This window comes from Corvus brachyrhynchos, unplaced genomic scaffold, assembly GCF_000691975.1.
Source record: "Corvus brachyrhynchos isolate BGI_N302 unplaced genomic scaffold, ASM69197v1 scaffold4, whole genome shotgun sequence".
Taxonomy (NCBI): Eukaryota; Metazoa; Chordata; class Aves; order Passeriformes; family Corvidae; genus Corvus; species Corvus brachyrhynchos.
The window spans coordinates 912145-938858 of NW_008237878.1; the positions used below are offsets into that span (position 1 = coordinate 912145).

Sequence of the window (26714 nt, forward strand, 5' to 3'; positions counted from 1 at the left end):
AAAACGCATTAATGTCCCAAAAAATTCAGTGTATGCCAGATACTGGATTATGCAGAACGCGGAGTGAAGCCTCAGCCCTCTGGCTCCAGGGAGCAGCTCTGCCCCTGCAGAGCTCACGTGCCCGGGGCTCTGCCAGTGTCAGCTCAGCCTCCTGCCCTCAGGCAACACAGACATGGCCCAGTGCTCCAGCCAGGCTCCTTAAAACCTCCAAAAAGCTGTGCAGTGCTTCTGTACCAAAAGGAGCCCAGGCCAATCTGTGCAAAGCACCAAGGAACACACTGTACTACACCAGCACATTCCCTCGGATGCGAGTCCCACAGGAACATCCGCCCTCCTGGGAGGAACAGCAATTTTTCCTTTTATGAAAAGGTCAGCAACACCATGTGATTTTCCAAGATATATGACCACTATGCAATGCAAATACATAGAAATACAAGTGTTTTAGTGATAAATATAGGAAATTAACACTTGTCCTACTGGATTAGACCAGTAGTCTGTCTCGCAGGGGATTTGTCCTGCTCAGAGCTCAGACAAGGGATTGACTGATGCTTCCAAGAAAAAACACACTGCCTTCTGCAGCCCAGCCACTGGCACTCTCAGAGGGCCACCTAACTCCAGCCTGCTGCAGGAAACCAGCTCACCCCCAAGAAGAAAGCAGCACGATGCTGTTTAACATTCCCATCAGCCCATGGACTATCCAGCTTTAAGGCCTCCTGCAGAAGCAGGCTGTGTATAATGCTCTGTTTCATGCACAAACACTGCTAACACCCAGAAGAAATCTGAGAACTCATTTCTTTAATTTTTAAACAGAGTCTGACAAACTAAATTTTAAAAATTACTATTAAAAAAAAAATCCACAACCACACAACACTTTGACTACACTTTGTACTCATGGCTCTAGGAGGCCAGAAATCAGCTGTACTGAAACTATTTCCAAACCTAGGCTCAAATGCACTTTAACTGACCTATTTTTGTTCTTTCCTTCCTCAGATTCCTCTACTGTGTTTAACCAGGGCAGGTACTGCAGGCCACAGCAGACTCACAAATTCAAGTAAAGAGTATACAGGACATGGTAAACTACTGGGGTGGATAAATGTAGTGTGAGATGTACAATGGGTGAAAGACCAGTCTGTGAACAGAGCTGTGAGTAGGGAGAGGTTCCAGCTGGAACCCCCAGTGCTGGCTCATCACAGAGAGCTTAGGTGTCTGTGGGAAAGCAGGGCCGATGTTCAGGAGTTAAGGGGGTGAGGGAAAGACTTATTTGAGGAGTGAGAGTGTGGGAGAGGCAGAGGGGAAAGGGAGCAGATATATCAGTGCTCATGTAAGACCCTCTGAACCTGCTGCAGCCTTCCAACAGACTCAGATTGCTGCTGCATGTCCTGCCTGGTGTCTCTGGCTGTGCAGTCCCAGGTCAGCTGGACAGAGCCTGACAGCTCCTCCCTGGCACACACACACAGCAGGGCCCTGTCTGGACACTCCCAACCCTCCTGAGTGCTCACCTTCACTGGCCCAGCAACTGCTTCCATCTGGACTGGCAGGCCAGATCCTTTCCTTGCCTTGCCTGCCTTCCTTCCTCCCCTGGCTAGCTATGGTCTGGAAGAGAACTTGCACCACGGGAAACACAGCAACAGCAAGCAGCAGCTTGAATTTAATCCTGCCGTTATTTATACTGACATGATGCTGACTGTCCACTTCAGGCACTTCTCTCAGTGCTGTTTCAGGTAGCCCTAGTCTGAGTCATCCTTCCCAAAGAGACAGACATCAGCTATTCCCACGCCTGTCAAGAGACTGGGTCGTACTCCAGTACTGTCCAATTTTGTACAGGTCATTTCACCTCCCGTTTTTCAACTTCTCCATCTGCAAAACTGGAGTAGTGACTCTGGCCTTCTCTGTAAAGTCTTGCAATTAAATGCCTCACACGGAACGTAGACATTTCTATTACTATCAGAGCAATGTGTGGGTGCCAGATGTTTATTCAGGTCTGCCAGCATCTCTGAATAACTGCAGTGCAATTCTTTTAAGGAGCCTGATCTGAAGCACTATCTTTATTACAATGCTGTGACTGCTTCTGGCAGCATCCACCAAGTGTCAAGGGCTGTAAATTCAGGTTCTGTAACATGTGCACTGATCCTTCAGTGACAATCACTCAGCAGGAGTGGGAAACAAAGGCTGTTTGCTATTGGAGCACCAGGATCCTGGAACAGAACTGCATTTGAAATGTGCACATCAGTTATGTCCTGTTATACCTGCAAATCCCTGTGCCAACATAAGCCAGAGTTTGGATTCATCATCCCATCTGGCCACATTCTATATAAATGCATCTCAAGGCCAATTAAAAAATTAAATTCTTTCTAGGCCAAATGGGTGATCTGGCACGTTGAGAAGCTGTATTTTTAATCTGGAGCTGTGAACTCTTCTGTCTTGGGTCCTGAGATGATTGAGTCACTTTAGCAGAACAGACCAAAATGTTTCATGCAGTTCCCTGAGGAAGGTGAAACACTTCCACATGCTCAGCTGAACTTCTGCATCTCTGGATGAAATTTGTGTCAGGAAATGAGGGGTCTGTCACTGCATGGAGAGTCCAGCACTCTGGGGAATGGAGATTCTTTTCACAAGGCAGAAGAAGTTTTCAACAAGCTGTTCAGCCAGGCTCAAGAGCAAAAAGCATCCTGCAAGGAGAGCTGTTTCTGACACACTTGTCAGCTGCTTTGTTTCTGGATGTGCAGAAACCTAGGCCTGTGGGAAAAAGAAAGACCAGAGCTTTAAGTCTCACTAGGGACAATGTGCCTTCTACTTTCATCCTATAAAAGCAGCAATTTTCCAATGGCAATGACCCCACCAGAGCCAGTCACCCCATCAGAAATGCTCACCTGTGTCAGAATTTCTGACTCAAACACTTGCCAGGCGGTCTCAGGATAGCAGAAGGCTGAGATACTACCAGGGAGCCCCTATTTTGTCAAAGACTGGCTTCAGCCGTCAAGCTTCTCTGGCTGAACTCATTTAATATGTAAAGGTACAGGGACATATTCTACAAAGGACACAAAATCTGCAAAAAATTGAAGGCAAAAAAAGACTGACTTGCCACAGAAGTCCTTGTGAATGGCACGGAGGGTGAGCAGTAAGTCTGGGTGTGCCTGTAGCCAGTGCTCCACCATATCTGGATGCCTGGGATCAACTTCCAGAAATACACTCCTGAAAAGACACATTTGGGAGTAGAACTGGAGAGGTGCACATTTAGGTTGCTAAACTGATAAAAATTAAGATCTTTCTTTCTGTCTGACTCTGACCAGTGCAGGAAATGAAAAGGTCAGTAAACACAGTGCAATCCAACAGTCCTAAACCAGGTCATAGCTGTCCATTTAAGATGCAGATCCCAGCTGCCTCCTTCAGGGGAGAAAGTGTTGATCCTGGGGGGAATTCTCATGGTACTCGTCTGTGTGAGCAGTTAAAGCCTTGTATTGAGATGCAGTGAGACCTTCTGAAGCCCACCCAGAGATACCACCAGCACTCTGTTTCTGAAACCCCCAAAGATTTAAGGACAGAAGGAGGTTTTGTGCTGCAGGAACACTGAGCACTGGCCTGGCAGCCTGGAGTCCCTCTGTGCATAAGCAGCGAGAGACACGAAGTACAAGTCAGTACACACATTCTTCCACAGTAAATGTCTCCATAAATCAGCCATGAAAACAACACCAGCATTCAGGCCTACACAGAACTGATCAAATAACCTCAGTTAGGGCACCAGGGCCAGGCCTGGACACTGCAGGGCTATTTCCATCTCTGCCAGGCTTTATGACACTGGCTCATTCCCCATGTCCCCTCCCGTGACAAAGCAGAACCACCCCAGCTCACAGGCACTGATGGAGCTGGTTACAGCCTGGGACAGCACAGCAAGAGACAAGTTTAGCAGGCAAGGGACACAGGCCAAACCCCATCAAATGCTCTCCTGAGAACTCTTAAAATATCCCAGACTGAATACTCCCTACAAATTCACCAGGCTAACTACAAGCTGTGTGTGGATCTCATTTCTGACCTTAAAAAACTTCCCCTCCTCAATGGGGGCTCCACCTTATTAAACAAGCAAAAAGAGAAGGAAAAGCAATAATCTTAACAAACAACCCCTCAGGACCAGTCTCTATTGCTGGGAAATTCTGAGGAGCATCTTCTGCTCTTGTGGTCATGCAAAGCATGAGGAATGAATTCTGCATGCAGTATGCCTCTCAATATTCCCATTCTTCTTCTCAAAACAGCAGATTTTCAACGACCTTATGCTGGCCAAATGTCAGGAATATCAAACACGATGTGTGAATGCCCTGGCACATGAACAGTACTTTTGGGTATCAGCATGTTGATCTTCAAAATGGATCTCACATGACAGAGAATAGGAACAATCAGTCTTGAATATTAATCATGGAGAAATTTAACATTTAAGAAACTATCCCTGACTGATCTTCTTTCTCCTGGGATATTCAGCATTGTATACTGGCACAACAAACAAGTTTCCCATAATTAAAGGGTGGGAGGGAAGCAGAGATCTATATCCATCCTCAAAGAGTTTTACACTGCTTCTCCTTCCATCAGTTATTCTCCTTAGAAAGCTCCCCTGCTTTCTGCACTCTCTTTCTCAGCTGCTCTCTTCCATGTTCTTTTTGTTGCTGCTTTGACCTTAAAAGATTCTCACTTCACTAATGACCAGGAAACACCACCAACAGCCAAGGAAGGCTCATACCCCTTTACTAACCATTTCAAGCTAATTTTGCTTACACACATGACATTTTGTAAACTGCTATTATCAACTGGGGCAATGAGGGGGCAATTTTGCAACTATTTTCTATCTGTTTTGTTTTTATACAGAGAAGTACAGAACTTACAGAAGTGGATGGATAAAAGACATGAAATTCAAAAGAGGGTAGTGCTTACCCAGAAACCTTCAGAAGAGAAGGAGCCAAAGCCAGAATTGTTTTGATGACTCTCATGCCATCATCTCCCCCATCCAGTGCATCAAGGTCCTCATAGCTGGAGTGTGGGAAGAAAAAGATATTTGACAGCAATTCCTGTGGCCCTTGAGAATGCATCACCCCACACCCCCAAGGAGAAAAGTGCCCCTAACACACCTGAACTCCAGTGTTCCCAGGGCAGGTGACAGCACTCACCCCTTTTATGGGAAATACAGGGAGGGAGAAAGCAGCTACCACTGGGCTGAGAAACCCCACATTTAGCACAAGCAGAAGACATCCCCTGAAGTATTTCTGAAAATTAGGAGCCAACTGTAGCTGGGATCTCAGAGTTCCAACACATAGGTCTGTTCTCTCTAAGCTGGCCAGGGAGTGAGGGGGTTGTACAGCAAGGCATCACTGCTTGATTTCCACCATGCCAACCACCAGATCAGGCTGTGGCTAACCCAGCAGAGCCAGCTGGGGTGCAGAAAGCTCAGCTGTCAGAACCTGCTCTGGTGCACATCTTGTACAGAGGTGGGGGAAGGACTTTCTCCTCACATGCATGACAATCAATTTTGGATTGGGAACTTGCTAATTTCAAACTTTGTGCTTTTTCCATTTTAATAAATCTTTAAAACACTTCCATATTGCTTCAGGCCTATAAGCAGTATCAAAGCAAGCCTGTATTATTATATCCCAAATAAACACACCTACATTTTGCACGTGTATATTACATTTGCATGTTTTGTGTGCAATTGTGTGTAGTATAAGGAAGCAGACAGAAAACCTTGCTTCGACAAACAGGAGAGGAAAAATCTCTTTGTCTGATTACCGGAGGACTTCTGCATCCAAGGAAGCCATGTCTTCATGGAAAACATATGGGGGGTTACTGACTATGACATCTATGGGGCCCCAGAGCAGCAGCTGTTTGGCAGAACCTAGAAAAGAAAAAGAATCACAACCAGCTCTCAAGCACAGCATCTTCCCTATAAGCTCAGTGTCAACACCCTCCCCAGGAAACTGTCTCCAGGCACATGTAAATGTGTTTGGCTCTGCTTTGTGATAATAAAATTTTATCCTGTTTCTTTCTGCAACAGCCTGCCCTGTTCCCTGTCCCAGGAATGCAAGAGTAATACAAAGGAAAGCACAGGCAAAGTATCATTTTTTCATATCAAGAGCCTGCTTAGCAGGACATGTTAAAAATCACAGGAGCTTGATGCCCTGGAGCTCTGTGCCCACATGGATCTAAAGCAACAACCAGAATTCAGAGAGCTCACAAAGACCTAAGTGGGAGCTCAGACTGGCTTTTCAGATGAACATCATTCCTCTTACAGAACTGCAGCAGGACCTCCAAAGAGCTGCAGGGCCCCTCAGCAAAAACAACAATGGGCTGCTCTTCTGCAGACCAGGAGCAGCTCCCTACACTCCTGCTGCTGTCTGACACAGGCCAGCCCTGAATCAGACCTCATGTAACCACATGAGTATGACACTGCCCTCAGGCAGCCTCTTGGCACACAGCTTTCAGCTATAAGAGATAGCAGAGTGTCAAAAACAAGTGCCAGAAAGGTGTATTAATGAACCCACAGCTGCAGCTCCTGGCTCCACAGCTGCTAACAAACAGCCAAGCACTATTGACCTAACTGGATAGGCCCCACCAAATGTTAGTTTTAACTGGTTTCAGCTGGCTCTGGGGAAGAAAAGCATCCTTTCCTGGTTCAACTAACCTAATTTCAGCTGAGTAAGATTGGGCACTTAATCTAAGCTAAATATCTGGGCTCCCTCTAACATCAGTGGAGAGACAGGCATGTTTGTGTTTATCCAAAGCATCCATGTCAGCATGGAATGAATTACACTCTGTATATATTTGCCTCTCCCCAGCAACAGTAAAGAGCACCTGGACTCCCAGCTCAGACACAACCTTGGGACACATAAAGCCAAGAACAATTCACCTTCTGATGTAGTCAGGGGCTTCTCTCAGTTGATAATCTGCCCTGGAAATCTCTGCAGGAAAAGCTTCACTGCCTCACTTCTTACTGACCTTTTTCTCTATTAACTTCACTCTTCTGCTGCCTACATCCCAGAGTGGTCCCTTGGCTGTCTCTCATGCTTCCCTCCACCCATCAAAGACAAAAAGGGAAAGGGGATTGTAACAGTGAAAAGAGTTACTGTGTGAAACATTTTGGTGGATGACGTGAATCCTTTCTTGGAGTTGCAGCCTGTAAAATTCCAGATACAAGAACAGAAAGAAGAAAGATTAGGAGGTGTGTTTGTGTGGATTCATGAACAGTACATTCTACAAACAGATCATTACATATTGCACCTCTTATCTGATATGCATATATTCACAACTGCCAAGATCTTCCCAGCATGTTCTCTCCTCCCACCACAGTGGCCTTACACCCAAGTTCTACTCCCTTTGCTGAGGGCCTACAGTCCTGCCCTGTCAGGATACACAGGCATCAGGAAAGGGAGGGATTCCTGCACTGTGTGCCTTGTGCCCAGATGGATCTGGCACTGGGATTGATCCAGTAAGACTCATCTAAGCATCCAGAGAACACAGCTAGGATAAGGGAGCTCTGAAAAGCAGACAGGATCCAAGCTGGGTTCAGTCAAGAAGTAACACAGCTTATCCTGCTGGCTTCTCTCCCAAGAGCTACAGGGCACCACGCCAGGGACAAGATCCCAAAGACACAATGAAAATATCCATGGAGACATATGAAGTTCTCTGATATGGCATTATACTCCCTCATTCACTCTTGAGCCAACAAGCAATGTTAATAAGCAAGACAATTTTCCCCAGAGGTCAGAGTTATAGATTATAAAGGAGGCAAAGATCTGGCCAGCTTTTATTATATCAATGAAAAATTGCAACAGAATTTGGTTTGACCCTGACACATTAGAATGAAACCTCTGCTCCCCGTTCCCTGTAACTGGGCTAGGAGGCAAAGGGTAATAGTGAGGTAACCAGTTTAGGAAGGGCTTGTTCCTACTAAGCTCTTCAGACTCACACACAAGCTGGGACTGGTTGCAAGAAGTAAAGAGATGCAGCCCAGTTCAGTCAGCACCAGAAGTAGCCCCCCCACAGTGCTGGCAGCAGCTTGGGAAAAAAAGGGGTATGTGGGTCTGTGGACAGAAATCCCAGTTAACCAGCACCTCTAGAGACTCACAGCTGTACTGGACTCCATGAGAAACAGCAACAGGAATTCTTTCTGAGATGGCTCTAATTAATGCCTAGGGCCCAGCAGTTACTGAGGACAAGAATGCAATCTGGAGCTCATTTCACAAAGCCCACAGAGACTCAGAAGCATACTGGGATTCCAGCTCTGGGGTTCCCTGTGGTAGTGATGGGCCAGAACAATCTGACAGAAAAGCTGAGCAAGTGGAGCCACTAGGAAGGACAAGGACAACCTGACAGACATCTTTCAGCACAAGGTGTTTGAGCCAGCAGCTCTGAACATCCATTCAGCCACAGCACAGGTGTCTGAACAGCACGGGATCCAGCAGCACCATTCCCACCAAACCAAGACTGCAGGGAGGATGCTGAGGGACACCACACAGCACATCAGAGGAAAAGTGCTGCTTGACTGTGCAAGCATGTCTATAGGAGCAAGGACAGAAACAAGCATGATCGAGGGAGCCAGAGAGAGAAAGGTTCAGGATATACCTGTCCTTAACCTCCCACGTGACATAAACATTCCTACTTCAGTCCTGAGCTTCCTGAGTTCACAGACAGGGGTAAGAGTAGTTACCAAGAAATGCTTTGAAAACCCTTGACAAACAGCATGTGAGCACCACTGCTTTACTTAGGCTGCTGTCTTTGCAAAGCATGTTCACAAGCCAAAGAAAATCACTCTGGTAAACATGAGCAATTTTTTTCTGGATTGTTACACACTTTAGGAGTTCAACAACTAAACATTCTCTGGTTTCCAATGGTGATAAACATGAACCACATGTACAAGTATTGAGAACTCAATACACTATAATTTACAAAAAAAATGAGTAATATGTGGTCTTGTACCTGTGTGCATTCTCCCTGGTGAGATCCACAGCAGCCTCCTCTTTATCCATGGCTATGACTCTGCTCTAGAACAGATAAAAACAACAAACCCCACCAAGCAGGTGTTACAACATCAAGATTCCCGAGCAGACTGCCAAACGTGCAAGATCAAAACCGACCAGAGACTGCTCACTCTGGGCTCCTGGAAGGAGCAGCTTCTGAGGAATCCATGTAGGGCATAGCTGGGATCATGAGTGATGTGTGTAAGGCACTAAGGTGACTGAAGGCTCTCTGCAGCACAGCCAGCAGCCCACCAGAACAGACAACAACAGAGGCACAGTGACTCACCTCACCTGAGCCCTCACTGCTCCTGGAAGGGTGAGACTCAACACTCTGGCTAGTCTGGGCTAGGCACAGGCTGCAGGAAGGTCATGTTGTTGGATTTATTCTCCCTAATATAGACAGGATCCCTCCCAACACTAACACAACCACTTGGGCAGAGATTCTGGCACTTTCCATCTGCTGTGCAGACACCTTTTACCCAGTTACTCCACTGCAGTCCTTAGACCACATTCACTGCCTGTATTGACTGCATGTACTTGACTCTGTGTCAAGTATTTTAGAGTTCTCCAGCATAGTGGTAAGAGACAGGGCTCCACAGCTAAAGCTTTGTTTGACCTTCCATTCCACCTTGGGAAAACCACAGGCAAAGGCCTAACTTGGTTTTGCTTTGCTCAATGCTTTTTTAAGCACAGATGTTGGTATGGATTTACACAGAGAACACATGCTTGAAGAAACTGCTTGGAGATGATGGTGTGATTTGCCATCACTCCTAAGGGGATTAATTTCATGGTTCCAGGCCAGCACCCACACACATGAAGCTCACCCTTAAGGTGAAGGACACAGCTGAGACCATAAATGAAAAGTTGCTGCTGTTTACCCAGTACTTTAGTGCCAAATTCTACCTCAAACACTAAGGAGATTACCCAGAGTGTAACTCCACTTAGCTGTCAGTGTGGCTACCATTAATTCTAATCAGTCAAGGCTCCTTATTTCTCTGGGCACAGCAGTTTGGGCTGGGAAAGGACTTTTATGAGTTACAGGGACACTGACACAGCTCTTTAAGTTAACAAGCAAGGAAAAGAGCATGAAGCTCTTCTCCTAGCTAAGGAAATCAGAGCAATTATACTCTGAAGTAATGAAGCTCAAGTATTAACCTTCTCAGGTAACTGGGAGGAGGAACACCCCTTCCATTAGAGGCATCAACCTCTAATTCTTATATGGCAGGGCTTATACTTCTACTACTATACTTCTACTTCTGTCCTCTAAGAGGAGGGGCTGGCCACAGCAATTCTCATTCCTGAGAAGGAACTGGCTGGTCTGCAGTTCCGAGGAGAGGGGAATACTTTTCCCTTAACCACACGCAATGAGATCTTGGATTCATTCCTCATTTTCTTGACCAAGAGTATCTCCATAAACATGTTACATGCCACAAGAATCAGGGGCAAGAAGGGCTTTGGTCACCCAGATAACAGCCCCCTTCTTGCTCTTTTCATTCTGCTCAGAAGCTGTGGGTTGTTACTAAGGAACAAAAGACTACAAAAACATGGTTTGGCAGTTGTGGCAATGAGATATGCTTGTTTTAATTGATCCCAAGTACTGACACTGCTATAATAATCCCTTTCCTGTATAATTTAGCCTTCAGTTTCCTGGAGACAAGATCTTTTGATTCACAGAAAGGTGTTTTTGGAGATGACTGCTCCATAAATTCAACTAACAGAGTGTGTGCCCATGCCTCAGTACCTCCTGTCCTCAGCCCAGGTTAGTTTCTAAAACCAGCACCCACCAGTGCTTCAAGGTAAGGTGATTAATAGTGAGCTGCAGCAGCTCCAGAATGAGCACATTCACTTCTTTCATTCTGATTATGTCTCTGCTATTACAGATGGGGAGAGGGAGCAATTCCCAAATATCTCTCCTCTACCTACTACGAACTTACAGAGCCTGACTGTCAGAGACCTGAGCTGTCAAAGTCCCATCAGAGAAGTTTGTGACATCTCAGCGAAGACGAGCAGAGTGGGATTATCCTCTAACAAAGGCACCTATTGAAGCAGGAGTACTGAAGGGAGCTCACCTGAGGCAGTTTGCAGAGCAGACTCAGAGCAATTGCTCCAGAGCCACAGCCTATTTCCAGGATCACAGGATGAGGAACAGGAACTGGGAAACATAGGGCTGAATTCTCACATCTCTGAAATTCTTCCTCCACAACTAAAGAGACAAGATCCTAAAAAAACAAACAAAATTACCAAGGGAGATGTTTTGACTCACACCTTTGTGATCTGAGGACTGAAGTTTAAATTTTTTAACTCTGTACGCAGCGAAATGTATTTTTGTTGCTAATTTTAAAAACACAGATGGTAGCAATGGAACTGACATGCCAGAAGTCACTTCAGCTCCATCTGCCCCACAGGATGCTATGATTAGTAACCAAATCCTCAGGATACAATCTCCCACAGATCCTCTGAAATCTTACAGCACTGTTGGGAAAAACAATAACCAGACAGCTGGAGCACATTAGCTTCTGCAACACCATTTTATTTACCCCAAAATTTTGGCTTTCAGAATTTGTAAGCTTCAAAACTCAAGATTTCTACACAGTGTCTGTAGGGTAGGTGACCAGGAGGCAGTTGCACAGCTCCTAACAGCATCTAAACCAATAATCCAGTGTGGAGATGAAAAGCCAAAGCAATGAATTACTAAATGATCCAAATGAGCAGCTCCCTGCATGGATTTCAGATTGTGGACTCCTACTACACTTCGTTGCTATAAAGTCACATGGAAAAGATTTTCACCCGTGCTCCTGGATCTGTATGCAGCTCTGCCATTGCTGCCTCCTCCCTCCCATCACTCTTTTCTTTTCTAAATCCCTTTGCCATGTTATATAAAATCCAACACAGCAGGAGGGGTCTCGAAAATTTCTAAGGTTTGTGAAAATGAAATATAAGAGAAAGCACACATGTGCCTCCCTCTGACTGCAGCATGAACTTCCTTTGTTATTCACTGGAGAAAACTTCAAGATGGAAACCTTATGAACACCTTGAGTGCATCAGCAGCTCAGCAGGTCCTCCCAGCTCCCTCCCATCCTTGTGCTTTCAGGGCACAACAGTACCCAAAGGCCTTGCTGCCCTAGGTGTTCCCAACGTGGTTAGGATTCTCCACTTGAGAGGGCTGCTCTTGGATCTCTCCTGTAAATCCAGAAAGTTTAACAACATTTACAAAAAATAACTGGCATAAGATGGAATATTTAAAAGGAACCAGTCCTGGCAGGCAGGTCAGCTTTTCTTTTACTTTACACTGGCTTTTGTTGGGAGCCTGATCTGGACAGGCTTGTACATAAGGGCAGAAGCCCTTCCTTGGACCTCCCACCCTAACTGGAGTGCAGCATAAGAGATGCCTTGTGCAAAGTTGCAGTATTTCTGAAAAGATTCATAGCTATTGGTCATCCTTCATGACAGGCCACTCCACACGTGCAGAAAGTGGGAAGGGAGATGCAAATAGGTATAAAAATGAAGTGTTCAGGTAGATGAGCTTTGATGAACCATCCCTGGAGCAGGCAAGTTTCTGGACTGATATCTAAATATACTCAGCCAGGGATGAGGAGCCACACCCCAATGCCCTGCCCTGGTCACCATGTCATTACTGGCATTGTCCTTATATGGGAGTTTGGCTAACAGTCTCCGAAATCACAAATTCCTCACTGCTGCTCTGGGATTCCTTTCCTAGCCAATTATGGATGGAAACAGTCTCACAGGCTCCCAACCTGGAGGAAACTATTACAGGACTCAGACAGCAAAAGGGAAAAATAAACACCTTATCTACCCATTTTTGTGAGAAGTGACTTTGGCCATTCAGCCAAGAGCTCCAGATGAATCAGTCTGGAAACGCTCGGGCACTGCAGACAGCCAGAGATTGCAACCGCAGCTGCTCTGGCGAAGCAGGTGAGGTGCTGAGGATTCCAAGACCACAGAAGGCACCCAAAAAATTCTGCTTGGCTTTTAAATCACTTCTTTAAATATCAGCCATTTCTGGGCACTTAACAAACATTTCCTGGAAATCTCCTCAGTAACTCAGAACCATCTGTTCCCAGAGTAGCACAAGTTACTGATTACAAATGTCCAAATGTGACTTCCATACACTGGAACTATTCTAACCATTTATTAACTTCCTTAAGGTTTATCATTAGTAATTTCAAGCTTGCTGGGTTTTAATGGAATGCCTACTTTACACATTCCACAGAGAAAGCATTTTCTCTGTGGAATGTGCTTGCCAAAGCTGCTATTTAAACATGACCGATTTCAGGTTTTACCACATAAAATATACATAAAATGGGATGCTGATATTACTTAGACTTTGTATTCTGCTTTCTGACTGCCTTACCTCATTGTCTTGGTTATTTCACGATAATTCCTTTCATGATAATTCTTACTGCGGCAAAGGCTGGTTTTCTCATAATGCACATTTACCATAATAGTACAAAATTAAAACACATAAAATATAATGGGACAACCTAAAGAAATGGCATCTTTTTCAGGACATTAGTATCTCCTTACAATAAACGGTTGAATAATTATTTTCAACTTGATTGACAAGCAAAGAAGATTTATTCCAACTGGCAGAGAATCAGGAAAATTCAGCAACCATGACACAGAGTATGTCCAATCATCCTGCTCCCATTGCCACTAGGTTTCAGGAATGAATAAATTATCAAGAATTGTTTTGAAACCGTATTCATCAGATTCTTCTCAGTATTTTTCACCTTCTAGCAAATGATCCAACCAAAATCTGTGCTCCTCCAATCACACCATCACCTCCAAAATATCACCGCTGGAAATTGATAAATTACAGCACTTTGCAGAACACAGCAGAGCCCCTTTCAAATCTCATCTTGGGAGATGAAGCATTTCTGGCCAAGTATTACAGTGTTCATACAAAGACTACAAAACACCCTGCAAGTCAGACATTCCCAGTCTTTGCACAAGAATCCGACTGGAACCACAGCTGAGGAAAAGCAACAAAGAGGCCAATGGTGCTAAAAAGAGGTGTCTGGGACTGGCACAGAGAAACTGAGACTGGGACAACAGCAACAGGACAAAGGCTGGGTCTTTATTGGGTAGGACACGCCATGTCTTCTCAGACTGAACAGATTCACAGCACAAATACCTACTAATGTAATGCTAACATTGCCAAAAGCCATTTCAACCATCAGTTCGATCACCAGCTTTGAAGGCTGAGATATGAAATGACAAAAATTCCACTGGCAAATAAAAGAACACACTTTGTGACCCAATTCCATATTTGCCCACAGCACGCCAATCACTGGGTAAAATGAACGCTCAATTGTGGAGTTATTAACATTCAAATTATTGCTTTCAGTATGAATCATTTTTGTCAGTTAACCCAGTCTACAACAAGAAATTCTGCTAACCAGTGCTACAGGTACTGGCAGAACTATTTTTATCCTGGAGCCTGCTGTACACACACATGTGGTGATCAGTGTGATAATTGTGTCAGAATGGGGAAATGGAACATTTTGAAGAATTTTTCTCCCCTAGTCTGTGCAAGAAGCTCCTTCCTGCAGCAAAAGCCACTTGTGATTCCAGGAAGTCTTGCTTCACTGCCAGATTCACCCTAAGTTTACACTGTCATTTATTTGGGTTCAACTCCCCCATCTTCTCTGTTGAGTGCAACAAATGCAAAACTTTGTGAACACCTCCAGCTTCCCCTGAGCCTCCACTGCACCCTTCCACCCACAAGTGTGGTTCCGCAAGGCCCCACAGCACCCTCCAAGTTCTCACAGCTCTTGGTGTCACCTCTGCCCTGTGGCCAGGGCTCTGGTTCACTGCTTTTCTTGGAACTGCAGCTGCACAAAGGAGCGTGAGGTCAGGGGCTGCCAGCACCCAAACCACAGAGGCTGCAGAGCTGCAGCCCGGGCAGAACTGGCTCAGGCTCAGCCGGGTTCCACCCCGAGACAGCCGGGAGGAGGCAGCAGAGATTCCTGGGCTCAAGGGTAGCTGCAGAGCCGAGCACAGGGACAGAGCTCAGGGGATCCTCTGCTACAGCCCAGCACCGGGGACTGACCCATCATACGTCTCTGCCATCAAAAAGGACAAACTAAATAAAACAAGAGGAAGTGAGGAACGGGAAAGGCAAGGGTGGAAGTCACAAACTCCCACTGCATTCAGTACAAGCAGCCTTTTTCCACGCCCCAGAAGAAAGCAGGGAAGACAAGGTTCCAGGGTAAGAGCTGGGGCGGCAGAAGGCTCTAAATTCCCAGGTCAGTCAACTGGACAAGGAAAGCAAAAAACCCAGGAAAACCCTGGTAACCTTCTCTCTGCTCTTGCACACTTCCTGGGAATGTTTTACTTATTTGTGTGCTTTCCAGAAACTTCTGTTCTCAGAATCCAGGACTTTCCATAGAGCCTGATCTGATATTAACCCAACCACCCCTCCCCTCTTGTTTACCCACTTGGCTGCTAATCAGCACATGACAAAACACCACAAAGCCAAGCTGGAAACCCAACTCCATGGCAATGGCCCTAGAAGATCCCTGCCACATACCCTGCTTCCAAAACCAAGCCTCCAAGCCACCCCACCGCTTCATGGGCAGGCAGGGGTTTTGTCCTGGGCTCTTCTCCCTGGCACTGTAGTAGGAAAGAGAAAAATCACAGAATATTCTGAGTTGGAAGGGACCACTGAGTCCAGCTCTTAAGTGAATGGCCCATGTGGGGATCGAACCCAATGTTGCACAAAGCCCATGAACTCCCACTACAAATGTATGGGAATCAAAGCACCTGAATAACTGCAGGGGAGCCACTAATCCTGAAAGAAAGGGTGGCTTTAGGCAATGACAAACACGTCAAAGCATACCTAACACTGAGGAAGGGGTTTGGCTGAGGTCACACAGCAGCAACTCCTGATGTGTCAGGGCACATGCCACGTGCTGCTTCATCTGTTGGAGCAGAGGCTGTGACAGCACCCAGAAATTACTTTACCAACAGGCAGCAACCCATACGTGCTCGTGCCCAAGAGACATCACCACAGCTGTCACATCTAAATTTAGCCATGCCCGAGGGGCAGGAGTGGATCCAAGTCACTGTACACTGACCATACTTCAGGTGTCCAGCACAGAGCTCTATCCAGGCACACCTCTCCAGAAGCAACGTATTTTCTTTCTCTGCAGATACTTGTATTGACCACTGCCAGACACAGCATCTGGACAGATGCACTAGTCTAGCTTGCTAATCCCCAGCTCTAGTTACTTGGATGTTTGAAAAGAGCTGGGGGGAGGAAATGAAATTTTTTTTCCCTCACGTGGGAATCTCCTTGAGTCCCATCTGTTACAGCCATTTTATAGCTTTTCTCCAGTTCTAGTCCCACATTCTGCTTTCACTGATGAGCTACAGGACTCGGCTAAAACACATGGAAACAGGAGCCTCTTTCAATCACAACAGGGAGATTAAAACCCCCCAAAAATACAGGCATTAACAACAGAGAGATGTGTGAGAACATATTAAAAAAGTCTATGTAAGTTAACCTGGGAAACAGGTTTGTGCATGTCTTAAAAGAACTGCCTTCAGCAAATTTTATCTTTAAATTTCCATTTTTCAGTCTGTCCTGAAAATTACCAATTTGGAAGTAATTCTATGCACTAACAGGGTCTTGTTTTCTTGCATAGGAAGCCAGCAGAAACTACCACCACAGTTCATCTTGACCAGTCAGCCAGGTACAGCCCTGTTTCTTCCATCCTTTCCTTTTGAACAAGAAGAAATCTGTCTGGGGAAAACATTCTGTCCTGATTTTCAAGTGGCCAGCAATAGACTCTTGCTAAGCTGTTTCAGCATTTAATTACACTGTCTGGCGAGATGTGCACCTTTTCTTCTGGCCTGCAGTTATAGTGCTTATTATACACTTGTCTGTGAAACAGAGGGACTTCAGTTTTCAAATTTCTGCTGTCTGTGCCAGGTAATTTACCCCTAAGCTTGTTTTTGATGAACTAGACAGTCTTTAACAACAAGGCAGACTTTTTCAAGCTATTAATTCACATACTGTTTTTTCTCCAAATCTAATTTTCCACTTCTTCTTCAAGCAGTCAGTAGCATAACTGGACATAATAGTTCTGCAGCTATTCCACTGCTGCAATACTCATTATTTAATGCTGCTACATGCACATGGGCACTCCCCTGTCCCACATGCAAGGATCCCAGCAGCCCACTGAGCAGCAGAAAGCATGTGCTCCTGGTCAGCCAATACCCCTAATATACTGGAGATCCCAAATCTTTCTCCAAGCCCTTCTGGCAGCACAAGTCCCTCAGCCACAAGGCACAGGCTGCTCTATTTGTCTCTCTCTATATGATCCCATTAAACACTTGTGCCTAGCTCAAAGGGCAATTCCAATTGCTCTGCAGCAATAACAGGATCCCTTCATGATTTCCATTCCCCAGCCTCTGTGCCACAGCCCACTTGCAGAAAATACTGCTCTCCTCCAACACACTGATGAAGTATTGCCCATCATACGGGCAAAATCTGATCTGTGAGGCCACAACAGCAATGCTCCAACTTAAGCACATTTGCTTACAGCTATATTTGGACAGATAGCAGTCAATTTTTGATTTGTTAAATAATGCTCTACTGCATTTATGTTTAATATACCTTATACAAGTCTACACATATTTCAAGAAAGGACCTTAAGCTAATGTCAAGACAAAGCACTATTAGCCTTCTCACTTCCCAAACTGGGAGGCCCATTACACAGAAAGGGGAAGCAGCCTTCCCTTGAAGAGACAACTGGTCAGAGGCAAAACTATGAAAAAAAGCCAATCTCCTGACTCTTGATTAATGGCTGTACTCACTAGACAGTGTGACCTTTAGACCTTTCCAAGAAGTATCCATCTGTGTTAAAGAAATTAGGGAAATGAAAGGACATTTCTGCATCTAAGGGCTCCTTTCAGCCCTGATTGGAACAGAAAATATGTCACTGCTTTGGAACAGAACACTGGAGAGAAAAAGGGCCCACCTTGCAGTCTGTTTATTTGCATAAATAAATTATTGGTCAGGCAGGGAAAATTCTCCCTTCTCTGTGTGCTGGACCTTCTTGAAAGGTTAATGATTATGTTTAGCTAGAAGTTAAACTTCATGAAAGGTTTCTCTAAGCCAATCTTTGACTCAAGTGCTTTCACAGAACACCCCACACAATGAATGCCATTCCACAGGCAGGTGCAAGTTAACAGCATTGACTTCAGGTTTCAAGCATGTTATTGTGGGAAAGAAACAACCTATTTTGGGAAACAAGCAAAAGAGCTTAAAAATCACAGGTAGAAAAAGAATAGACAGAGACATAACTAAAAATTACAAATGCTGTGGTGAATGATTGAAGTGTTATACAGTAAAAACTAAATGTTTTCCTTTATGCAGCACTGGAAGCAAAGAATACACCTTTCCCACCTATGATACAAGATTTGCTCTCACATGATGCCAGGGAGGTTAGACACAGACAGACTCCAAAGAGGATTAAACAAATTAGTGGGGGACAGATCCATTAGCAATTATGAAGCAGGATGGCCCCAAATCCAGCTTTGGTAAGAACAGCCCTTAACTGCTGACTGTCAAGAGAAGGAAGGACCCCTCCACACCCACCTTTTCTCTTGTCATTTTGCTCCCACCATCTGCTAGGAGCCCGGATCGATAGCTGTGAGGCACAAGAGATGGCCATTTTTGTTTCCACTGATCAAATAAGCTTTCTCAGGACCACCAGAAATCCTGGCATAACTGATAAGGAACCGAACCGGCAGGAACCCGCTGACTGTCAAGAGAAGGAAGGACCCCTCCACACCCACCTTTTCTCTTGTCATTTTGCTCCCACCATCTGCTAGGAGCCCGGATCGATAGCTGTGAGGCACAAGAGATGGCCATTTTTGTTTCCACTGATCAAATAAGCTTTCTCAGGACCACCAGAAATCCTGGCATAACTGATAAGGAACCGAACCGGCAGGAACCCGGCGAGCCTAAGCCTGGAGCGCCCTCTGGGTGTACCAGGCGGGTGTGCCGCGTACCCCACACCACGCCCTCGGAGAACGCCTGGACCAAGCCGAACCCTTCCCAAAGGAAGCCATGGTGAGGCTTTCATAGAGCCTGCAGTCACCTGGACAAAACAGGAATGACGTATCCACGGCTGGCTGAATTCTCCTCCTCTTTGTCCTGTTTCTCCCAAAGCAAGGCCTTCTAAAATTTTAGAAGTTGAAAAAAATACTTGCTTTGGGAAAAGGTCTTTCTTTTCCATTAACAGTGAGAGAGCAGTGTTGAGACAGCGATGCCTTGACATCACAACAGTAATCACCTCACAAAGATAATTCATTGTGCACACCCCATAACTTTGCTCCAAACATTCCCCAGTGCACAAGCCTGGCTCTGGTGCTGCAGGAGGAAAGCTGGAAAGATGCCACATTCCAAAGACCCTCACAAACCCACTCAGCACTTGCAGCAGCCAGTCCAAAGCTTTCCTCTCAGCAGGCCAGAGCTTAAAGCTAGTTCCCTACTTTTGGCTGCCTGTCCCCTCCCCACACGGATTCCCATGGAACAGAAGAACAAAGCCACATGTGCTGAAAAAATATTCCCAGAGGGAGAGAAAAGGAGAGGGCTCATCTACCAGAGAGAACTAAATAAGCACGGGGGCAAATTTCACACAGGACAGAATAAAGCAGACAAGGGAGCTTCTCTCTCTGCGTGTGTCTCTGTCCCCAGGCCTGAAACAATGCTCGTGGTTTGAGTCATGCTGTGTTTAATTTCATGTCATTATCAAGGCACTGGGAGCAGGAGTCATAACCCTCCTGTTGCAAGCAGAGAACAATATGTGTGTCATAAACATGGCTCCCCTTCTTCTCAGATTCGAATCAACACACGGGAGGCACCTGCAGAAGCTACATACATAACATTAAGAAGCTAATTTTGAAGCTGCCTGTGTATCTGCACTAATGAGTCAGTTTAGGGAGTCACATTTTCTCAGCCAAAACAAGACATGTGGCTTGTGTGTGCAGTCACAGATAAACTTGAACCTGGGATAACAATTAACTGCTTCCTAAAGAACAAGGACTATTTACAGAAATTATTTGGTGAAAAGTTTCAGCACTGCTGGTTTTAAGAACGCTGCAGACAAATTCTAAACGAAAGGAAAGCAACAGGTGCAACTGACTTCAGCATTTCTGAAAGCAGGTATTTCCATTGCAGTTTTCAAGTCCAGTGAAGGCCGAAAAAAATTACTCTGATGAAACAAAACATAGACAAACCCGAAACCAAACACATCACACAAAGTCAGAGATGACCAGCCTGTCCTTCCAGCAGAACGAAAGGATCTGGACACCACTTTGTGCACAGGTTACACACAGGACACAGTTCCTGGAAGCAGCCATGCCCTACCAGGTGCTGCTGAATCGCTGGATCTTGTCCCCGTGGCTCTTCCTGTCACAGGAACCTCCCCAGCACATTACAAGCAAACTGTCTGTTGCCCACAGAGCTCCATTCCTGAATCATTATCATAAACTTCTGGTCTTCTGTAATAAATGTGCTAAAAATGTGCCTTCATAGGAAGTTAAGTGACAAAACAAAGTTTTGCCAGAGACAAGGTTTGGGTTAAGCTGTTTGCACTCCAGTTTTGCACTAGGGTATATTAAGTGGTTTCAACCACAGCACCACACTCCAGTTTGGGCCAGTGGAGATGCTTTTACCAAAATCAGGCATGTGAGCTCAATTAACAACATTCTCAAGCATTGGCCAGCCCAGCTTCCACTCCACACAATAGGCCTTTGTTTGGAGCCTGGCACTGCATGAGGACAATCAGAGCACAGCTCCAGAAGAAGCCTCGCCAGCAGATATTTTGACTTGCAGAACATACAAGTTCTCCCTGATTTTAATGCTCCTGTTGCATCCATGAACTAATTGGGATTTGAAGGTTGGAAATACTCTCTTGAATCATCCAGAGCAGAAGTACTGTTGACAATAACAAAGCCAACCATCGCTGGCTCCAACTGGCAAAACTATTCCTTGGAGCTCCATCTCCAAACTCAATCACCACAGCGTGATCAACCCAGACCAGGCAGAGAGCTCCCAGCCTCTCTGGACACAAGTGTCAGCACTATGATTTAGGGCCCAGCAGATTCTCCATGAGGTGCTGCTGATGCCCCACACCAAACCAAGACTCTGGTTCTAAATACTCTTCTACAGGCTGACATGAGAGCATGTCTATGCTGCAGCTGTGCTGATTCCCACTGAATGCTCTGGAACCCTCTCATGATTTCAGTAGCACCCTCTTCCTCAAAGGCACAACAGAAGCACAGGCTGTCTTTGTCTTTTAAGTTTTGTTTAACTTTTGCACATTACAACAGGCAAACAACTGAAGAAATGACTACTAGACTGAAACAGGTTTAAGCTTCTGGGACTCATAAATGGACAAGGTAAGAAGACCACTTCATCTCCAAAAGTTAACACAGGCTTCAGAAGAAAAACGAATTCTCAGAGGGTAAAAAACCCAAACCAAACCAAAAACCCACCTCACAAATCCTAAGCTCTCTTGCAGACTAGTAAACAGAAAGTTTCCTAGCTAAGATGGCCCATGTGCTGAAAGCTAGGCTACTGTCGGGGCAAGTGTCACCAGGTAGATCTTAAGCTCTTCCATAGCAGTGGGAACACTGGGGAACATGGAGTTTTAACTTGGTCATGTATGGCTGTCCTTTGCATTCTTATGACCAACAATCACATTTAAATCCAGTCCAGGTCAGAATTTACCTTTCAGTTTCCTGTATTTGTGCAGAAACCATCAAGGAGCCATGAGACAGACAGTAGGTGCCATTTCCTACCAGCCTGCACATGGACACTCAGGCTCTCTGGATTCCATTACTGTTTTCCTACTACTGCAGGGTTCTGCCAGCATCCCCTGGACAATGTTCAGACTTCTCTATGCACTAAGCTACCGGGAGATAGCAGTAGAGGTTTTGAACTTTGCAGGAGTCCTTACTACAGCAGAACTAAGGAAGGCAAAGCCACCTCCTTCCATCAATGGCAATTGATTTCTGTGAAATTAAGGGATACATCAGCTTGCAACATTCCTCGCTCTGAGGCAGGAGGCAAAGGTTACCAGCATCAGTTCCAGATCACAAGCTTTGAATCACCCCCATTCTAAAAGAAGTGGAGCGATCTGATTTCCTCATCACTGCAGCCTCACAACATACCGGATGCCTTCACAGCAATGCTCTGATTGTATCGTGTCATGTAACTCACACATCCAAGCCCACCCCCACCACACCCCCCACACTCATACCTCTGTTTCAGGCCGTGGAATAAATACTGGGGGTCTCATCTTCAGGGTCAGGTCCTGGAAGTCCCACTCTCCAAGCACGTACTGCACTGGCATCCTGCAGCAGGCAAAAGGAGTGTGAACACTTTGGGGCTGCACTGGGTGACCAGAGGCACTCTCGTGCCGTGCTTACCTCATTGCTAACCACAGCCCCTGCTGAGGGCCAGCAACTGCATGAGCAATGTGCATGTGCACGCTGAGGGAGCTGGGGGAGCTCCCTTCCCACAGCTGAGTTTGTTATCAAGCACTGGAATTGGGAGCTACAGGTCAGTCAGCCTCACCTTGATACCAGGAAAAGCGATGGAACAAAGAGGTCTCGAGTCTGTGTCCAAACATACCAAGTGCAGGAAGGCGACTGGAAGTAGTCAGCATGGATTTACAAAGGGGAAATCATTCCTGAGTGACCTGATAGTCACCCATGACACAATGAACAGCTCGGTGCATCAAAACCGTGTGTCCTGACTTTCCCAAGGGTTCTGATACTGTCTCCCATAACATCTTCATATACAAGCTGATGTAGTATGGACTGGATAAATGAGGTGGGCTGGAAACTGACTAAACCGTCAGGCTTGGAGGGCTGATTTCAGCAGCACAAGGCTCAGGGGAAGGCTGATCCCTAGTGGAGTGCCCCGGGAACAATATCCTGTAACACCTTAATGATCCGGGTGAAGAGACAGAGAGCACCCTTGGCATGACTGCAGTCACAGAGAATTAATTGGGAGGAGTAGTTAACAGACCAGGTGGGTGTGCCACATTTCAGAGAGACCTCTGGAGAAATGGGCTGGCAGGAATCTCCTAAAATTCAGCAAGTGGTAATATGAAATCATATAAAGTGAGGATGAATAACCCCATGCACCAGTACAGGCTGGGGCCTGACCAGCTGGACAGGGGCCTTGCAGGTGGAGGAGCTGTGCCTCTCACTTGAAGCACCATGAGGGACCAACACAGCACAGTTACTTGACATCTGAGCTGCCTTCTCCGTGCTGCCATTCTCCTGGCTGCTTTCAGTCTGAAGGAAAGCCCTCCACAGGAACAAGTACAAGAGAATGCTCCTACCTTTGTAGCCGCTTGTGGCTCAGCTGCTGGATTTGCTCCTGCTGCACTGCTGTAAGTGGAGTGTAGAGACTTTTGGAATCCAGGCTCTGAAACTGAAGACAAAGTCACTTTAAAACCTGCCCACTTGTGCCACGGGGGGGTCCTCTGCAACCCTGCCAAGGGCATCGTCCACGGTGACACAGGATGCTGACAAACACAATTGCCTGGGACTGCTAGAAACCAGCTGGAAAGTGATCAGAAGAACCTATCTGCGCGTTTAGAAACAAACCTTCACAACTGTTTTTCTGCTACTTTTTGGTATTCACAAAAATAAGCAAAATTAAGAATCACTTCTTCAGGCAAGTCAGGGTGGGTGTTTATGTTACACTTCTGCAAAGGAGAGCATTTAAGAGACCCCTGAGTGTTCTACTGGCAGTAATAAACTATACCTCACCCTCTCTGCCATCTAAGGGAGGGTAAGTTGTTCTACTCCCTGTGAGATAAAAATGTAAGAGATTCAATCAAAATGAAAAAGTGAGAAGCACACACAGACTTTATTCTTCTCCTATTACTTAACTGTTTTTGCTCCCAGGACAAATGACACAATATATTGACTAGATTCTCGTGCTTCGGGGATCCCATTTGTCTCAAACACCTTCTGCCAGTAGTTGACCACATCAGTGGCAGTCACGAGCCCAGGTCTTGCACTGCAGCTCTGCCTCAGAGACAACTGCTTTGGACTGAGGACAGCACCCTTGCTCGGAGTCAATCGCCCTGGCACATGCTGAGGTGGGAAGCTCAACAACTTCCTGAGCAGTGGATGGGTGAGGCGTGTCATCGTGGCTTCCACACGTGTTCCTTGTTGTCACCTACTGATCTGTCAGTGCTGAGATTCACCTGGTGCTACCACAAGTCGTGGGTTCTCCACAGGGCAGCATTTGCAGCTCTTCTAGGCTAGAAAACAAGGCAAGAGAACAGCCTGAATCCATTGGGCTACCATATCACAGGTTCCCTTCTGACAGAATGCAGACTCCTCACCCTAATCCCAGCCCACAAGCACAAAACCAATTACTCAGACCCTACAGGTAACAAAGGACTACCCCCAAAAAAGACTCATGTGACAGCCAACCAGCCCAGCCACTGCAACCCACTTCTTCCCAGAGCTGCCCATCTCCAGAGGCCAGTCTGTGCCCATGGCAGGGGGGGAGCGAGCTGCCCACACACAGGCACAGCGCTCCTGCCTGTCCTTGGTCCCAGAAAGCCAGTGACACACCAACCTTCAGTTCCAGCCCTTGGCTCTCCACCCCACAGGTGGGTCACCCCGGTTTCCCTGTAGGAAGACCTTCAGTCTCTCCTAGACTATTTCTTTTAATCCTCTCTCTGTTCATAAACCTCAAGTCCTAGGTTGGCAGGGATGCTCACAGAAGACCTGGCCTTCATGGATCAAGGGTCTTTCACACTGTCACCATCCCCAGAGGGCAAAAAAGGGGTCACAGAGCCAGAGCTGAGCTGCTAAGAGCAGAGGAAGGAAAAAAATCTCACAACGTACTAGAAGGAAGAGAAACACTTGAAAAATAGAAAGGCCAGAAAGGGCAAAACCCACCAGAGGGAAGTTGGTCTCTTAAAGAAGAGAAGAGGCACAGCCAGAGAGGGAATAAAAACAAACAAGATGACTGCAGGAGACAAAGGAAATGAAACCTTACGAAACAGCTGCTGCATATCACACTTGGAACTGTGTGAGACAAACAGAACAACAACCGAATTTTCCTGCTGTGATCCATCAGAAATGAGGGCCCCTCTCCTTTCTGACTCACAGTCCCTGGAGCAACTGTGGGTTTCCCTGAGCACCCATTCCCATTCCTCTATTTATGGCCGCTTTTCAACACTGTCTTGGAGAGGCCTCAACCTCCTCTACTCAAATTCCTCCAGAAGATCACCACACAAACAACTAAATACCTCTCCTGAGCAGCTGGCAGCTGCCCCCTAGGAATGCTGCTGCAGGGAGAGCCAGGGAGAGCGGCTCTGCTCCAGCCTGGCAAATGCTGGCACCACAGTCCTGCTCCTGCTGCACAGGGAAACCCTGGAACAGTCAGGCCTCCACTGCCCTCCTTTGTAAAATCAAACACAGCCCAGGGAAGCAGCAGAAGGAACACCCTGCAGCAAAGATCTGCAGATTGTCTTACCTGCTACCTCCTGGCAAAGGGGTGGATGCTGTAAGAGCCCAAGGATGCCCTTTGTACCATGTGAATTACTCTCGGCAGAGAGACAAACAGCCCCTATGAAAACTTACCTTTATGTTAAATCTGTCAGCTGCAGTATTTATTCAGGAATCTTCCCACTCCAAGGCCCTGTTTACTTCTACAAGAGAAACACTAAAGGAATGAAACATTAACAACCATTAGCGTTGTTAGGGAGGCAGAGAAGGCCTTAATTGGCCGTGGTTGAGATAATTTGCACAGAATCACAGAATTGCTGGGGTTAGAAGGGACCTTTGAAGATCATCCAGCCCAACTTCCTGACCAAGGCAGGCAACAAAGGAACGTGGCCAGGTGGGTTTGGAATGTCTCCTGAGAGGGAGACTCCATAACCCCCCTGAGCAGCCTATTCCAGTGCCACCCTCAGTGTAAAGAAGTTCTTCCTAACGTTGAGGTGAAACTTCTTGTGTTTTACTTTATAGCCATTACTCCTCATCCTGTTACTGGGCACCATCCTCTTGACAACCTCCTTTGCGATCTTTACATGCATTGAGATCCCCTCTCACTTTTCTCTTCTCTGGACTAAACAGGCACAACTCCTGCAAGTCTCTCCTCATAAGACACATACTCCAGACCCTTCATCATCTTTGTTGCCCTGTGCTGGACCCTTTCCAGTGGCTCCTTGTCTTGTCTCTCTTAATAAAGGAGACCAGCTACTGATGATGTGAAGCAGCATGAGGTAGCATGCTTCTTCTTGCTACAAACACCTGTCTGCACACAATTAAGGAGCAGATTTTCTTTCCCCCCTGCAGTTCCGTGGTTTGGTCCTTTCAGCCCCAGCTCCCACTCCCTGTAGCCTCACAAGTGCACAGGTGGACGTGGAAAGGCCCAGCCACTCGCACTCTCGGTCCTGCCCTACTCACAGGCCTGAGCAAGGCCTGGACCTCGCACTGTCCAAGTCTCTTTCCAGCTGCTGTCAGCGTCCGGCTGAGCCGGCGCCGCAGAGCCCCGTGACCACATCAGAGAGGGCAGCCTGATGCTGCCGACCCGCGGCGGGGAACGAGCCCTGTGAGCAGCGCCGGGACCGGAGTCCGGCTCCTCTTCCAGCCTCTCGGCTTTCCCTGCACATGCAACACCATGACCATGGCGGGGGC

General features: G+C 46.4%; 1 protein-coding gene across 1 annotated transcript; it reads right to left on the reverse strand.

Moving 5' to 3' along the window:
• Positions 1-1560: 1560 nt before the first annotated feature.
• Positions 1561-26691, reverse strand: HEMK1 (HemK methyltransferase family member 1). The gene is made up of 11 exons (XM_008632152.2): positions 25656-26691; positions 23943-24319; positions 23387-23478; positions 22295-22388; positions 11063-11212; positions 8953-9017; positions 7101-7150; positions 5767-5872; positions 4918-5013; positions 3079-3192; positions 1561-2736 (listed from the first exon to the last, which is right to left on the reverse strand). Exons 2-11 carry the CDS (start codon positions 24201-24203, stop codon positions 2700-2702), a joined length of 1065 nt encoding a protein of 354 aa, XP_008630374.1. The 5' UTR covers positions 24204-24319; positions 25656-26691; the 3' UTR covers positions 1561-2699.
• Positions 26692-26714: the final 23 nt, after the last annotated feature.

Coding starts and splice junctions, on each gene's coding strand:
- HEMK1 (XM_008632152.2), bottom strand. CDS start 24,203: ATGACACGCCTCACCCATCCACTGCTCAGGAAGTTGTTGAGCTTCCCA. Junction 9,018..11,062: donor TGCTCTGCAAACTGCCTCAG/GTGAGCTCCCTT, acceptor TATCTGTTCTAG/AGCAGAGTCATAGCCATGGA. Junction 7,151..8,952: donor ACCAGGGAGAATGCACACAG/GTACAAGACCAC, acceptor GGAATTTTACAG/GCTGCAACTCCAAGAAAGGA.